This window comes from Saccopteryx leptura, chromosome 2, assembly GCF_036850995.1.
Source record: "Saccopteryx leptura isolate mSacLep1 chromosome 2, mSacLep1_pri_phased_curated, whole genome shotgun sequence".
Taxonomy (NCBI): Eukaryota; Metazoa; Chordata; class Mammalia; order Chiroptera; family Emballonuridae; genus Saccopteryx; species Saccopteryx leptura.
This window is the reverse complement of record NC_089504.1, coordinates 284,742,521-284,759,341: the sequence shown is the minus strand read 5'-3', so window position 1 is coordinate 284,759,341 and position 16,821 is coordinate 284,742,521. Positions and strand designations below refer to the sequence as shown.

Genomic DNA, 16,821 nt, shown 5'->3' with positions numbered 1-16,821 from the left:
AAAAAAAAATTGTAATTCAGTGGGTTTTATTTTATTCAACTTGTACAACTATCACTATTAATTCCAGAACATTTTCATCACCTCCCGAACAAAAATGTGACTCATTACCAGTCACTCTCCACGGCAACCACTATCTACGTCTCTCTCTATGAATTTGCCTATTCTGGACATTTTACAAAGCATGGCCTGTTGCATCTACACTTAATGAATCCTCAAACAATCTTGAGAAATTTCCCTACTAACTTGTGTCTCAGGCTTCAGTTGTCCTTTATCTAGCAGTAGCCAATGACTCAAGGACACTGACACTTCAAAACTGTTAGGAGACCTACCTCCTCACTATGCTGGTACCAATACAACTGGAAAAACAAGGATGGGGTGGGTGAGCTAGCAGACTCGGCAAAATCTCTGGCATAACCACCACGGCTCAGTGTATCAACGACAAAACCAACACTCTACAAACATTACTTAAAAGTATTCTTTTTATTTAACTTTAATTTCTGAGGTAAAATACTTTTTTTCTTCCAACTTCCATAACAAAATACAGAGCTATCAGATACCCCTGGAAAAAATATGTATATTATACATATATTTCTATAACATTACATCATATATATAATATATATGCAAAAATTTGAAGACTTTATAGAAAGCGGGACATCTAAAAGGCACTGCACAATGGAGTTAAGATTACTTACATTTTATGTACATATACACACTTTATTTTGCTTACGCTAACTAGTGAAGTAATCTTTCACATGTGAGTATCTCACTCACAAATCCCTGCATCACAATTTTATAAGTCAAAGAATGCCTAAATATTTCAAAACAAATTAAACGGTAACATTTTTTTCCCCAACAATAAAAATGGAACAGTTCTTGAAAGACTGGATCAAAGTTCTTTTAACAAAATTAAAATTCTGTTACTATTATAAAACAAAAAACACAAACATAATTATGGAATAAATAATAAAAAAAAGGGACAAATAGCCAACTCACTCTATCCGCCTGGTGAGAAGTAAAAAACTTCAACTATATTTTTAATGCTTCTGAAAGTTTCTTGGCCCATGGAGGACTAGGGTGTAGTAATTTCCTGTATTAGTTAGTGAGTTGGGTTTAATGCAGTGCAGCTTGAAAACTGAGGTGAAGGGACTGGTGAATTGTTTGTATTCACTCATAGCCATTCTCTGAGAGGAAAACAACAAAAAAGCTCAGCAAGGCTGGATGCCCTTAACATTGACCTCTACTACTTTATTTTCAATAGTTGAAACATAAAACTGTTTGCATGAACAAGTTCTTAATAAAATTTCAAGATTTATATTTGCAAATTTTTAAGCATTTGGCACAGCAAAACTTGGAAAACCTGGGGGAGAGAAAATAGGTCTGGTTTTGTCCCCCTTTTTCTACCTGCTGTTGGACAGTGATAGGGTGCTCACAAAAGAGAAAAAAGATTGGCTTTATGCTAGGCTGGTTACAGGTGCTGCCCGGAGCAGGCTGGGGAAAGAACTACCTCCCACCCCTTCACGCCAGGAACGGCCTACCTCCATATTCCCCGGTCTACTTCCTGAGCAAGCCCGAGTTTGGTTCTGTATAAGGACCCTTCCCTCCATCCCAACCCCAGTGTGCTGTGCAAACTGACCAACAATTTACTAGTGGAATGGCAATCAAAGGAAACAGTTAAACACCAAACAATTCTTCAAAGCCAGAAAACATTTTCATGGAGTTGGACTTTTTTGAGTATTTTTTTCAAGAGTAAAAGCAGTGACTTATTTTTCAAACAGAAGCAGCATCTAGGAATTAATTCTGGCACTTGGGTTTTAGGGGATTACAGGTATACATCATGGATTTCTCTTCCTCTTATTTTAAAGGCCTCATGTTTCTATTCCTGAGTTAACACCGACACCTGCTGGCCTCCCCTCTAGTGGACAAAGAGGGTGGCCAGCCAGCCTCCCTGGTTAGATCGGGCAATGACAAGAGATTCCCTCCTCCACATGCCCGGGCTTGCTTTCTGATTCGAGGTAAGTCGAGGTGCAGAGAAAGAAACTGACAAAAACAAAACCAACCAAAGGCAGCCTGACCAAAGCCTGAGTCTTCAGGGACTGCTCTGTCAGTCCCTTTCCCAGGGAAAGACAAGTCACTCATGGAATTTGAATAAGCCAAAACAAAAAACAAAACGGCATGATGGACTCAAGTCATTCCAAGCCATCTAATAACTCACTTGCTCTAACCTTTCCTGAGACCCTCTCATACATGCTCTCCAGTTTACAAAGGACGCCCCCCCCCCCCACCAACATTAAAAGACAACCCTCTGATGCTTCTTAGTCTAGAGAGTTCCCTTAAGCTGAGGTGGAGTCAGGAATTTCTCCATTCCTAGACAGTGTCCCTGTGCCCACATCCTAGCCCCTATCAGATATGGAGTTACTTCTCTCCTTGCTGCCCTGATGCCAGGTGGAGCTGAGCCACAGTTAGGTATTTCCACACACTACATAGTTACATGTGCACACAGTTGGCTGTGGCTTCTCTCTGCCCATAGTCCAGGTTCCATTTCTCTCATAGATCAATACTTTCCCATTCCTTCAAACTTGATGGAAGGGAATTTCCCATGAAAAAACAATTCTTCACCCTCTGTAAACTCGAGTCTCATGTAGGATAGTCAATTGATCATAAATGGGTATGGCAAAAAAGGCAATGCCACAATGGGATAGGCACCAACTTTCATTCATACCAGGCCTTTTGGCATCTGGCTGCCTTCTGTTATCTCCTATCTATTCCTTCAGGTTCAACAAATATCCACTTGTACTCACAGCTACTGCATTTCTAGGTATCCTCTGTTCTTAATTCCCACAATCCTGCCTTTTTGCTATCCATCCCAATAACATCATGACTAAATAGTAGCTCAAAATTTAACCATGCTTCAAAATTCCTGGATTATCTGAAAAGCTGTTCATGCCCTTTTATAGGTTTGACAGACCAGACCCGTATCATGTTAAAGTATGTTCATTGTTAAGGCTTGACTTAAAAAAAAAAAAATAAAAGAACCAGACATAACAAAAATACATCTTCACCACTGTCATGCTTCTCAATGAACTTGTTACAGTCACACTCTAGTTTGGCTCCCTACACTCACGATGGAAAAGGGAAAATAAAGGTCATTTGTGTTTTTGTTTTTAAAGGCATTAGGTTACTTCCTTCTGCCCTCTTCTTTTCTCCCTGAACAAGAGTTTACAACTCCTCATGGCTTCTTAACAGATGAAGTAGGTGAAAAGTCCAAAAAATTCACAGCAGGGCTTCCTGTCTCTCCCACGCAGCCAGGTTCAGTGCCTCTGCCTCCCAGCCCCACTCTAACTGGCAGTATGTTTCATAATTCCTGAAAACATGTTTTAGAGTTAAAGAAAAAATAGCCGCCCATCACCAGATGCCCCAGGCCACGCAGGCAGCTGATGAGCAGTGGGGTCATAACTACGCTTGCCCCGCAGCTGTGGATGATGCACAAGTGACAGAACCATGCTCTCCTTTCCTTTTGAAAGAAAAATGAAAGCATGAAAACAGAAAAGATTTTTAAAAATTGCCAAACAACAAAGGGAAAAAGAAAAAGAGCAACATCTGAATACCCAAACCCCCACCCCAGTAAAATTGAGATTATCTTATTTTCTCTCTGAAATAAGTATAAAGAAACATCTCAGGCAAATACTGAGTATTAATGGTCTCTCACTGCTCAACCTCCTAACCGTGCCCTTTCCCCGTTTATATGTAACTCTCAGAGCAAAATAAACTCATTAATGGCTTTCCATATATAAATACAGTAGAAAAGAAAGAAGTCTGGAACCTGAACAATCATGGGACCAAATACTATCTTGGCCCTTTGGGAGTTTTTCAGAAAGTACCAGCCTCAACAGGAACTAGAGGCTCTTTTTTCTCAGTTCAATACCCTCCCCATGTCCAACTCACCAGAAAAAAAGGGTGTTCATATCCCATCTAATTTACAACAGAAGATGCCCCATCCCATCCCCAAAACATAAAAATACAAGTCTATGCCCCCAGAATGATCAAACCAGTCTAATTCCCTCCCCCCTCCCCCCACCCTTAAATCTTGCTACATAAATACATGTATATGATTATAGTATAAACAGCTCCCAATCCACTTCCAGTTCTACGCGTCAGCAGCTGCCGTTGCCAAGCCCCGCGGTCCTGACCCGTTCCAGAGGAACTTGCCATCCTTACGCAGCTCTCGGGCTTCTGGGTCGTCATTCCAGCGCCGCTTCAATCGAAGCTTGGGGGGCATCAGGGCATCTTCTTTCTTCTCAGGTGCACTGGGCTCTTTCCCAGGCCTGTTTTCACTGTCTTCAGTTACCTCTATGGGTTCTTCACTTGGGGTGCTAACAGGTACAGAGGGCCAGACAGGTGGTGCTACTGGGCGGGCAAAGAAGCCTTTTTCCTCTTCTATGGTCCTGCTTGGCACAGTACCCTCTTCTTGAGAGTTCTCCTCCTTCTCTCGGGTTGACTGCCTGAGACTCTCAGGATCCTTATCAGAGGCTGGCTCTACCTTAATTCTTGGGGGGACAGGAGCCACGGTAGGAGTGATGACAGGTGCTGACTCCTCGCTGCTTTCTACCCTCTCCCGGTTCTTCCGCCCAACTGGTGGGGGCTGCAGCTTGATAGAAAACTGGCTTGACTCCTCTGGATGCATTTGGCACTGCGGTGGTGGAACCATGAGCCCTGGGTAACGGGGAAATGTTCGGGGACTCAGATGATAGTTGAACACAGAACAGGCTTGAGAATGAAGGTAGTGTTTCATTTCCTCAGGGTTGAAGGAAAAGCAACTGCTGCTGGTGAAAGGGCTCAGGCCTGGAGATGGGCTATAGGAGAAGATAGTGGGAGTCAGGGAGAGGGCTGGTGAAATGGGGACATTAAGGACACCTGCTCGGCCAGGGACTGGAGAGACAGCGAAGGGACTGTGGGGGTCAGGGTAAATCCCTGGCCTAGTGAACAGAGGAAGCATGATGTCAGGCTTGCGTTTCTGAAGGCCAATCCCTCCTCCACTAACAGCATTCCGAGAGGACATGAGATCCATGCCCCGGCGCCAGTCAGTGGCTGAGCCTTCATCCATCTCTGAAAGTTCCACCTTTCTATCAGTGCCATTACTCAACTCCTGGCCAGCAGTCGTGAGAGAGCTAGCGGAGAACCGCCCTGGTTGCACATCACCAGTTGGAGAATGAGTGTCCAGAGGTGGGAAATGGAACCGAGAAGAGGCTGTTGGCACTGGTGGTGCACTCTGGGGAACCACACCTGTGATAGTGAAAAAGAAACGGCTACTTCAGAGGTCGGTCATTCATTATCAGCACTTTTACTTACATGCTAAATAAGTACAAGATGTTTAAAACCTACAGGAAACACTCCAGCTGGACTGAATCTCTTAGCTCCCTGTCTTCCCAGTAACTACTGCTCAGCTTCCTCAATTTAGTTGTCATCTTTCTGTAGCCTCTTACTCACTTTTGTCTTCACAGTATTCTTTACTATCTGAAATATGACTTACTTGTTTATCTGTATTCTAAAATGTAAATTTCATGAAGGCAGGGACCTCCCTTTGATTATTCATAACTAGATTTCCAGCTGGTTAGGGCTTAACAATGAGTAGGTGTTCAATAACTATTAGCTGAATGAATGAACGGATACAAGAGCCTTCTCCTCTGCAACTCTAAATACTGTGTATATTTCACCTGTTTTAATTTTCAACTTTGCAAACAGTCTTTTCTTATTTTTGTAATTCTGGCCATGTCTGTAAAGCAATCAGCAACAACAAAACAAAATAAAACACCAAACCCACAAACAAAATAAATGACATGCTTGTAAAGCAATAAATTAAAAGAACAAAGATCCTGTACCAAACACAGATGAACATGAACAAAGCATATTTTAAGAATAAAAACAGATTCTTAAAAAAAGGGTCACACAGACTGACCAGGCAGAGGGGCAGTGGATAGAGCACTGGACAGGGAAGCAGAGGACCCAGGTTCAAAATCCCAAGGTCGCTGGCTTGAGCAAGGGGTCACTCACTCTGCTTTAGCCCCCAGTCAAGGTTCATATGAGAAAGCAATCAATGAACAACTAAGGTGCCACAACGAAGAATTGATGCTTTTCACCTCTCTCCCTTCCTGTCTGCCCGCCCCTATTTGTCCCTCTCTCTGTCACACACACACACACAAAAAAGGTCATATATGTATTAAGTTCTTATGGTATAACTTTTATAATTTCTGATATATAATCACTACTTTACAAAAATTTAAATTTTTTTCAATCTCTCCAAATCTATATTTCTCTAACAAGTTTTACATAATGATCTCTATTCCCACCCTGCTTTAAATGCTTTTCAAGCATTGAGAAGATTGGGTGAAATCCAGGACCTTTCCCAAATCTGATAAAATCTGAAGCTCTAAGGTACCAATACCATGTTAAACGCTTCAACCTGAAAGGCTCATAACTTATTAACTCCCCAAAGGCCCTTCTAATAAATAGAGCATAAGAAAGGTGTGCTGGCTGAGACCTCAGGGTGGGCTCCTGGAAAAAATTCTAACACTAATGATGTGAGGAGGGCTCTTTATACTCTGAGGCAGAGATAAGGGCAAAGAAAAACAGGGCAAAGAAAAAAATTAGAAAAATCCAAATAAGTGAAAGTACAGTGATATAAGGAGAAAAAACAAAAAAGTGCATAAGATACAGTATGGTTAGGTATCCCTCTCAGTAAGTAATTTATTAGAAATAATCATGGTTCAAAAATAAAAACTTTAAAAGGCATGTATCATTTACTTGTATTTTGTTTTAGATTTATTGACTTTATAAAGAGGACAAAGAGAGAGAAAGGGGCAGAAGGAGCGGGAAGCATCAATTTGTAGTAGTTGCTTCTTGTATGTGCCTTGACCAGGCAAGCCCAGGGTTTCAAACTGGCAACCTCAGCATTCCAGGTTGACGTTTTATCCACTGAGCCACCACAGGTCAGGCAGCATGTATCATCTGAATATAGTACACATATTAGATAACAGTATTAGAGTAATGCTAAACTTCCTGGGTGTGTAATGTGGAGGTAAATATTCTTGTACCTGGAAGATATGTGCTAAAGTACACAGGGGTGAAGTATCATAATGTTTGCAACTTAATCTCAAAAGATTTTAAAAAGCATATATAAATAGAAAGGGATAAAGTGTAGCAACAATGTTTTATTTCCAATTTTTCCTTAGGTTTAAAGTTTTTCAAAACAAAGGCTTTATATAAACAACTTTGGGTAGGGGTGGGAAGGCATAGCATGAGCTTTTCAAGTTCATCCTTGAAGTGGTATGTCCCACACCCACACTCTGACAGGTTATCACTTGCACTACTATCTTCTATATCTTTCTTTTGTTTATTATGGAAGTACAAGTAAACATTTAAAATATATTTAATACAGTATTTTATAGGATGCTTTTAATGATAAGAATGAGATACAATATATAGAAGTATTTTCAACACTATTCAAATGTTAAGTTCTTTAAACTGCAAACAGTGAGTAGCATTGTGGAGAAGGAAGAGCATTCATTTTACTTTTACTCTAAAATATTCTGTTATTTGAGTGTGTTATAACCAGTATGTACTGCCTCATTTTAAAAAACACACAGATCAAACAGCCCAACTGTTATCAATCTACTATCTACACATGATTTCCCTGGCCTCCAAGATTTAAATCCATATAGCCCTACTTCTTAGAGTGTTATCACACTCTGCAATCTGAATTGTATCAAACCTCATATACCGTTATTTCCCCATGTATAAGACGCACCTCCCCCAAAAATCTGGGGTCTAAAAACTGGGTGCGTCTTATACAGTGGTTGTAGAAGTGTGGCATTTCAAATGCCACAGATGGTACTGAGGACTAAGCAATATACGAAGACAGTGATTCGTCATCAGAAACAGATGAGGACAAGCTAATGGATGGGAGTTTTGACAATGAGATGTATGAATTTTATGATAAATAAAACGTGAGTTTAATAACTTTATGTAATTCTCTCCCCCTCCAAATTTCGGGCCCCATAATTAAGGTGCATCTTATACATGGGGAAATACGGTATCTTCGCTCTCCTGTTAAATTTTAAATATCTTGAGAAAGAATGTTCCTGTAAAGTGTGTGTGTGTGTGTGTGTGTGTGTGTGTTTAGGGCTTAACACATCATCTATTGACTAATAATGAATGAATCCTAATCTAAGGAAGAATGGCTGATCTAGTAAATTACAGCAAGATTTCAGTACCTTAATCTCAGGAATTGCTTCCTGAAAAACTGTTCAACAGGTAACTGTATTCAGTCCATCCTGATCAATCTTTGATTTTGCTGTCACCCTTAATTTTATCATTTGTAAAATGATACTGAGACATATACTGTACCTGGCTAGGAGTGTTAAATGAAATAATTCACAAAACACTAAGCAAAAGTACCTTTGTTAAGTAGATGTTAAAAAATGTTATATTTCCTTTGTCATAAAAAGAACCTGAAACAACATTTGTTCTATCTAGGTAAAAGTTCTCTGAACAGATGACTATTTCTTTGGAGTTATCTGTGTCGAGGAGTAAGCAACCAAGCAATGTGCCCAAAGGAAATACACACTACTCTGCTTTCCCTGTAACTTCTGATTGGGTCTTGAGCTTAGCTGAAGGTCAATGTTGGTTCCATTGCTCTTAGGCAGAATGGGTTGTGCCAGGCCACTACTGTTAGGTCTCTATACCAGTCTTCACAGAGTCAGAGTCCCGATTTCCTTGTCTCTGGGAAAAACATTATTCCCAGGGGCTGATGGATGCCCCATTCCAGGCTGTCCAATGGCTGGTCTTTTGGGTTTTCAACAGACAGGAATGGGTGCAAGACAGAAGAACCATCAACGAAGCTTCTTAAGAGTGGTATGGAGGGGTATGAACACCAACACAATCTTCAAAATTGCTGGTATAGCCATCTAGAGTCCTAATTTCTCTAGGTGTACAAGGAAGGAGCAAGAGTGAAAAATAGAGGAAATGGGATTCCAGTGGCTAGAACAGGTTTGATTTCCTAACACCTCTCCCTCAGGCACAAGGAAAGAAAACAGGCTGTAATTAGAGATGCATTCCAATACCACTTTTTTTTTTAAATGTATGCCCCAGAGACAGGAGGGAGTGGCTACAGAATGAGAGATGGAAATGTAATGATAGCAGCATCAAGCTAAAACTGCCCTAACTTGTTGTGTGTAGCAAATAGGTATCTGCAATGGATCTCAGCATTATATTCTCTCAGCCACACCCCCGTTCTAATTTTTCAGCCTATTTCCAACTTTTCTATTAGAAGCTGTAATACTGCAAAATCACAATTATATTTTTTTGCCTTCACATACAATGCCACAAGGACAGTGTTGATGGCTGGTCAGAAAATGATTAATACAATCTATTTTCTTGGGCAGGAGTATGATTTGCATCAACAAACACACTCTTATAAGAGACTGCCTTCTGCTTTGAGTGAAGAGCTCTGATGAAAAGCTGTCACCAGAGATCCCAGAGGGGAAACCTTGCTGCACATAAGAGAGAAGGCTCTAGAGTCTTGTTCTCTGAGGAACTGTTGATACAGATCAAAGACACTGCTTTTCACTGCAAACATATGAACCTCTCTTCTGTGATCAAGGATGCTGTGGTTTTGATGATATTCACTTGATAAGAGAGAGTTTGGTAGTTTCATAGAAAATCGGAAGTTTTTAGAAACAGGTTCTTGTCTATGAAAAAGCCACTGGGTAGGGTGTTAAAACTCTGGGTTCTGAACATAAAGATCAACATAAACCCACAGAACATCATTCCTAATGGGGATAGTGTAATACTATCTAGGAGATTACAAATAATATGCAGAAAAGGGAACCAAAACAACACACCAAATACATTTATCTTGACACTGCAGAGCCTATCACTCTGGGTATGAGATGAACAGAAACACCTAAGCAAGAGCAGAGGCAACCCAAAGGGTCACATTATTTGTGTTTCTAAAAATCTCTTAAACATGCCAGTCTTAGACTTGGGTTTTTAGGATTCTTTTTCAACTCAAAATTCATTCCTCACCAAGAAACTTTGCATCTTACCACTTGACCGAATGTTGATGAACGGGTAATTGGGCGTCACCAGCTTGCTGAAGTTAAATTTGTAAGTAAACCTCTTCCCTTTTGTTTTATGAAGGATCCTCTTGTTGTAATAGTATCTGTAAAAACAGGAATGCATGTCAACTTATCTTCTACCTACTGACGGTTGATACACTTAGGTAATGACTAAGAGCAACAATTCTTGCTCTAAGTATTACTTGCAAATATCACCATCATTCTCTTGCAGATTTGCCCTCAGGTTAGGGCTGGGAGACCTAGGAGCTTACTTTTCTCATTCAATTTTCAACTAAGTTCTGATCCTGGGCTATAGCTTTACAAAGAATCTCCCTTTAAGTACCTGAACACCTATCCTAGCCCCAACCACCTCTTTTCTCTCTCTCTAGTTTCAATTCTACAGTACATTTCTTTTCTGCTCCACTATGTCACTACGTAGTTTCTCTTTTCTGCTTTATCCAAGCAGGGGCTGACAAATCTCTTGGGAGACCCAATGTGGTCAGTCTAGAGGCCAGAGGCCATAGACAAAGGAATGGAGAACTGTTTTATGGTGGCAGGTCAAACAATGATATACCCTGATCTGGAAAACAGCACTCAACTTGGCCTGTTTCACTTTTAAATGTACCTAGAACTGTCAGCCTCATATCTATTCATTAGTACAGGTTATAAACTGCCTTCTGGTCCTTTAGGGGCTAAAGGTTATGAAATATAAAGACAGACAAGTGGAAAAGAGAACCTGAGAAAACTAATAGATCAATCTTGGATATGTTGGAGCAATTTATGGATTGACAACTGAGCTCACAGATACGGTTCCTAAATAGCTAGGTCAGTACCATTCAGTGAGTCCTATGTTTGCTTCACTCTTTTTCTAGCTTCCTTCAGAAGAACCTAAAGAAGAGAAATTCTAATAGATTTCCAATAGGGAAGGCTAAACTAATCTTTGGGATTATAAATGAGTTACAATCCATGTTTTATGACACACTCTTACCCACTACAGAGCAGAACCTGCTGTCCACTGGAAGCCAATATCAACCATGTTGGAATTCCCTCCTACATATAACCAAAGATAGGCCTTTTCTCCTCCAGTGCCTCTGCTACTCAGATTCAAAAGCTCTTCTACTTCCACTTGGAAGCTACACACTACTGACATAAAACAGTGTAGTCTCTTGTCACCTGATACCCTTTTTACCTAACATTCATCAACTGCTTAGTCTCCTTTCAAATCTGTTGACACCATGGATTTGGGGATACTTTCTATTACCTGAGGGCCCGGCTCAGCTTGTCATAATTCATCTGTGGTTTGCACTTCCTGCGGCCCCAGAGGCGGGCCACCTCGTCTGGATCCTTGATGACAAACTCCCCATACTCTCCCTGCTGCCAGGCAATGACATGGCGGAACTCTTCCTTCTGCAGCAGCTCCAGAATGAAGTGCCACAGCTGGATCTGCCGGGAGCCTGGGGACGACTCTGTTTTATAAGCCCAGTCAGGAAAATGATACCCTTTAATATGAAAAGGCAAGATCAAAGTTGTTAGGAGCTAGGTACATACATTCCAGTATTCGTGACTTCACATTCCAATGCTCAGAATCTCTCGAGTGCTGTGCAAACATGCCATAAACACCCTTTCGGTCAGCTGAGGCAAACACAATAGGGAAAGGAAAGTACAGAGAAGTTACCTTTCCTTATGGCAATATCAAATCTGATGAGCACCCAAATATCCTAACCTCTCACCCTTTAATATGTTATTAAATCTCATGCCTACTTTCTAGGAGGGCATGAAAGTTCCAAAGGGAATAAACAGAAAAGATAAAACTAATGTTTTAGGAAAATATAGCTGAAAATCCCTTACCTCCAAAGTTAGAACTGTATCTCTAACAGGAAAGAGATTCTAAGGCTTGGGATAAAGGTGTGGTGACCAGACATGTTAGATACGCATACACAGGAAACAAGCCTACAATTGTCCTAGCAGTATCCACCCAGTCAAGAGGCTGTCAGTCACAGTCTGGCATTTGTTAACAGAGCCCAAGTGGAGAGAAAAAAACCCACAGAGGGGCATTCCAAGTACACCAGAGATGATTCACTTTTGCTCACCTCCACCTCCTTCTGGCTTTTCCACGATGCTACAGCCTGCTTTCATTTTCACCCTCCTGCTGAGAGATACAAGCCACATCAATTACTTTAAGGTGCTATTATTTATTATCTTCTCAAGGTTTTCTAGCACAGCCTTTCCCCAAACTTCCTTTTCCTTATCTTTTCCTCTTTATGTAACCCTCTTTCTTTCAAACATGTCACCTCCACACTGCTAATCCTTAAGTCATCAAATGATGGTCCTCAGGTCATCAGCTTCAAAGCCCATAATTACCTTTCACCTGACTTTAAACCACAAAGGGTAAACACTATCTTTAATATTTGCTTTCTTCCTCCTGATCAGCCCTTTGGAAAGTAAGGGTACAGTGAAATGGATCCAAAGAGGCAGCTAAAACAAATCAGTTTGTCTTCTATACTAGACAGGACCAGATGCCAAGATATACACACTTGAGTTCACCCAGATGTACCAGTTTAAAGAGGAGTGAAAAAAACCCAAACCATCTGATTGCCACTCAAGAAAGAACATCTGGTTTTGATTTATTTTACTGAATTCTATGAGATGGGAGAAGGAAAACTCCCAGTCAGAAACTGCCCCCTCCTTGAAAGACACCCTGGGACACAGACAGTAAACACACCGTATGTACAGTTACTGTATATAGGAAACATACTCATTACCAGAACCTTTTGGAGAAAATATTTACATTTCCTCCCTTTAAAAGAAAGGGAAAAAACAACCAAAAACAAAAACCCAAGCATTTCTGAGAACCTCTGTCCAATAAGTGGAGTGAGTCTTGCTGCCATCTGAATTCACTCCATCCAGATTTACAGTTCAATAAGTTTCCTCTTCCTAGCAGCAAGCAGCTTTGTATCAGTTAATCCTTTAGCAGAAAGAAGGGAAGGGTGAAACTGCCAGAGGAAGATGTGGGCAGGGAAAGGAAGATCTACCCTCAGTATTTCCCAGGGTGGATCCTCAGCGGCCTCAGGGTGGAGTGGGGACAAATTCCTAATCCTGTAAATTTCATCTAACCTAGGCTTCCTCTATATCCTTTGATCTTTCCCCCCTCACAATACACAATAAACCAGCATATTTTAGTCTGTAAGACTACAGGGGAATGAGGATGAGATATAGGGGAATGAGGATGAGATATATACCCCAAAGGAAGAAGAAAACAAACACAAACACAGACACAGTCACATGCACAAGATACACAATAACAAGGCCTTAGAGCTGAGACAGAAAGCTTCCTCCTCTTCAGCTGCTCCCATCTGTGACAATGAGGGAGGAAAAACACTAATTTCCCCAAGGCTCCAGGATGCTGCCCTGGACTCTAACTCCTGGATGGCTCGGTTGGACTCCAGGGCCTTTATCCAGCCACAGTCATGCCTTCAACCACCAAGACTCGGGTCCAAACCGCTGCAACAGTAACTTGACCAGGAAGCTCTCCCTGACACCCCAGCTCCCGATTTCCTAAAGGTCCCTCTCTCAGGAGCCCGGAGGCACTTTTGCAACTGTTTCACAAATTCACTCCGCGGACCCTGTCCAAGTAGGGCCACTCATCCCAACTCGGCAACCCCCTCCCCAAGGCCCCTCGCTCTTCGTCAGATCCCGACCACCCGAAGAGTGAAGCACGCAGTTAAGCGCTGCGGAGCCCCGGCTCGGCCAGCGGTCCCCAGAGCCTCGTTTCCACTTGCTCCAGGCCGGGTCTCCCTCGCCCCGTGGCCCGAACGATGCCCTGGGTCCCCGTCGCCCCTCAGCCACAGGGGCCTCTTTCCTCCCCCGCCCCCCGCGCTGGGTGAGGCCCACTGGGTTGAGACTTGGCCCGCCAGGAGTCCCCGGCCACAAGGACGCCGTCCCCGCCAGGACTCGGGAGGTCCATCCGCAGCGCCGGGGCGGCAAGGCCAGGACTCACCTCTCCCCAGCACGGTCCGTCTTCTGTCCGGTCTCCTCCGCGGTGTCTCCGACTCCTCCTCATCCACCCCAGCAGGAAGTGACCTCCTTGGCTGCTGTCGTCACTTCCATTCTCAGCAGACTGGGCGGGGAGCAGACGGCGCCCTCCCGCGGGTCTCCCTGCGTGCTGCGCCGCGCCCAGCCGCGTCTCCCTTCCCTTTCGCTGTCCGTGGACGTCGACTTCCGCCCGCACGCCGCCCCCGGCGCTCCTCCCGCCGCGCAGCCGTCCGGAGCGGCGCGTGCGTCACGCTGCGGAGGCGTGTTACGCACGCTGGCGGCTTGCTGCCCTACTTGGCCCAACCGGATCACGGGGCTGAATGCGAGGCGGCGTGAAGAGTGTCCGCGCGTCCCTGCCAAAATCGCGCAGGCGAGGCTCCGCCCCGAGAACCCCACTGAAGGGACTGCGTCAGAACCCCCTGACTGCCGAAGTGTCCGGATAAAGCCTGCCCGACACTGCTGCAAGCTCCAGAGAGGAGAGTCTGTACGATGGACAGAGGACCCAGACTTCAGAGGGCGTTCTCTACCTCCTGAGAAAGGGCCCTTTCATGTACTGAGGAAAACAGCTGAGAAGCGTTCTCTGGAACGCATCGCTTAGGCATTTACCTCTGTATAGGGAGTGTGACCGGTTTCCCCGCTTATCGCTCTCCCTCTGCATTTAGTTATAATTTGTCCACATCTCAGCAGCTTGCAAGTCTGTTACCGCAGTCATTCAAATACATCTCTCTTTCCTTCTACCTTTTGCTCCTATTCAAGCAATTACAGGTAACTTGTCCAAAATAGTTTTGTTCTTCCTGTCGAGCTCAAAGATAAAGGCTCTCAAGCAATTCAGCTTTATCTCCATCTCCAGCTCCGTATAGCTGAATGGTACCTATGCCCAGTTTCACTTCAGAGGCAGGAAAAAGGGAGAAGTGAGGATCATTAAAAGTTAAATGAATCAAAGAATAAAAGTGTGATGAAGTGAAGAAGGAAGATGGAATCGAAGAAAAATTGAACAACGACTTGGGATAAAGCAGTAAACTTTTATCTTGTTCCTTTGTTATATGTCCTGAATGCCACCAAGAACATGGAACATCACCATAAGTTGTTAGAAAAGTTCCAGTTTTGGGTTTGCTCCTAGGCATTCTATAGGTGTTGATAAATTAGCTTGTTGGGCCCTTGGGCCTAAAGTTGCCTTTCTGTTTAAAAAGAAAGAATAGGCCCTGGCCGGTTGGCTCAGTGGTAGAGCGTCAGCCTGGCGTGCGGGAGTCCCGGGTTCGATTCCTGGCCAGGGCACACAAAAGAAGCGCCCATCTGCTTCTCCACCTCTCCCCCTCTCCTTCCTCTCTATCTCTCACTACCCCTCCCGCAGCCAAGGCTCCATTGGAGCAAAGTTTCCCCAGCGTTGAGGATGGCTCTGTGGCTTCTGCCTCAGGCGCTAGAATGGCTCTGGTTGCAACAGAGCAACACCCCAGATGGGCGTGCCGGGTGGATCCCAGTCTGGTGCATGCGGGAGTCTGTCTGACTGCCTCCCCGTTTCCAACTTCAGAAAAATAGAAAATAAATAAATAAATAAAATAAAATAAAAAGAAAGAATAATAGCATTGGTGATGTAAGGTCTTTTCTGGTTAGAAATGACCAAGTATTTGGTTCCGTAAATGGGACTACCAACATCTGCAACTACACCATTAGCTCTTTGAGTGGAGGAATTGTCTATCCTTTGTATCTTCTGCACAGTACCTAGAACAATGTCATATGTAAATGTCAGATGTTTGGTTGAACAGTCTTTTAAAAATACTGGGATTTAGCTAAATGATGTCAATTATAGTCAGGTCCTAGTGCCTTCATCTACTAGCTGTGTGACTTTGGTTAAGTCTTAACCTCTCTCTGTCAGCTTCTTATCTGGATGATCATAATACCTATTTTATCTACTATGTGGTTGTATGAAATGTGTTAATACACGTAGAATTGTTAGAGAATGGCACATTGTGTATATAGCAGATGAACAAATGTCGGCAAAAATAATCATAAAAATCATTACATTAAAACACCTCAAATTCTCATACCATCCATGCAAATCTTAATAATTGTGTCAACTCAGAAACCAAGGTGAGCACCTTCATCTGTAAGTCTGACGTTACTAGTCTTTTGCTCATGGCTCAGATTGTCATGGGTAAAGCCAGCACTTAAATCTCCAGGGACCCAGTGTTTTACAAATGGCCAGGAATCAGTGTATAGGGACTCTTTCTGCATATTCTTATTCACCTCAGTCTCCCAGTGGTTCTCTGCTGCAGCGTCTCTGACTAATTAGAATCATAAAGGATGACTTGAGTAAACACAATGAACAGAGATAAACAGGTCTGTACCTGGCAGGAGTCAGTTGATACACTGAGAAATGTTTATATGCCAGAAAAGTTCAACGTAGTTTTTACATTAAGAATCTAATTACTGACCTGAAACCCAACAGGTAATTTGGGTTTGATGTAGCACACTGGAAATTCTCTCCTAATTTGTAAATCCAGATAAATGAGTTTTGCATTGGGAACTTTTTACTGTGATGGTAGAATCTGGGGAGATTTGGATGGCTATGGACTTCTTGCTCAGTGTACCAAAGGCCCCTATCCACAGTCTTCCTTTACCAGAGCACTGCTGCCTTCATCTGTTACAGACAGGCTTTCACAATGTGGATATTCTT

General features: G+C 42.8%; 1 protein-coding gene across 2 annotated transcripts; it reads right to left on the bottom strand.

Moving 5' to 3' along the window:
- Nucleotides 1-465: 465 nt before the first annotated feature.
- Nucleotides 466-14,243, bottom strand: ETV3 (ETS variant transcription factor 3). Of its 2 annotated transcripts, none has more exons than XM_066362125.1 (5): nucleotides 14,113-14,243; nucleotides 12,206-12,261; nucleotides 11,377-11,614; nucleotides 10,104-10,219; nucleotides 466-5,283 (listed from the first exon to the last, which is right to left on the bottom strand). In XM_066362125.1, the coding sequence occupies exons 2-5, from the start codon at nucleotides 12,249-12,251 to the stop codon at nucleotides 4,148-4,150; spliced, it is 1,536 nt and encodes a 511-aa protein (XP_066218222.1). In that variant the 5' UTR covers nucleotides 12,252-12,261; nucleotides 14,113-14,243; the 3' UTR covers nucleotides 466-4,147. The 2 variants fall into 2 exon arrangements, with proteins under 2 accessions (XP_066218222.1, XP_066218221.1); XM_066362124.1 differs by having other exon boundaries at nucleotides 12,206-12,264; nucleotides 14,113-14,217.
- Nucleotides 14,244-16,821: the final 2,578 nt, after the last annotated feature.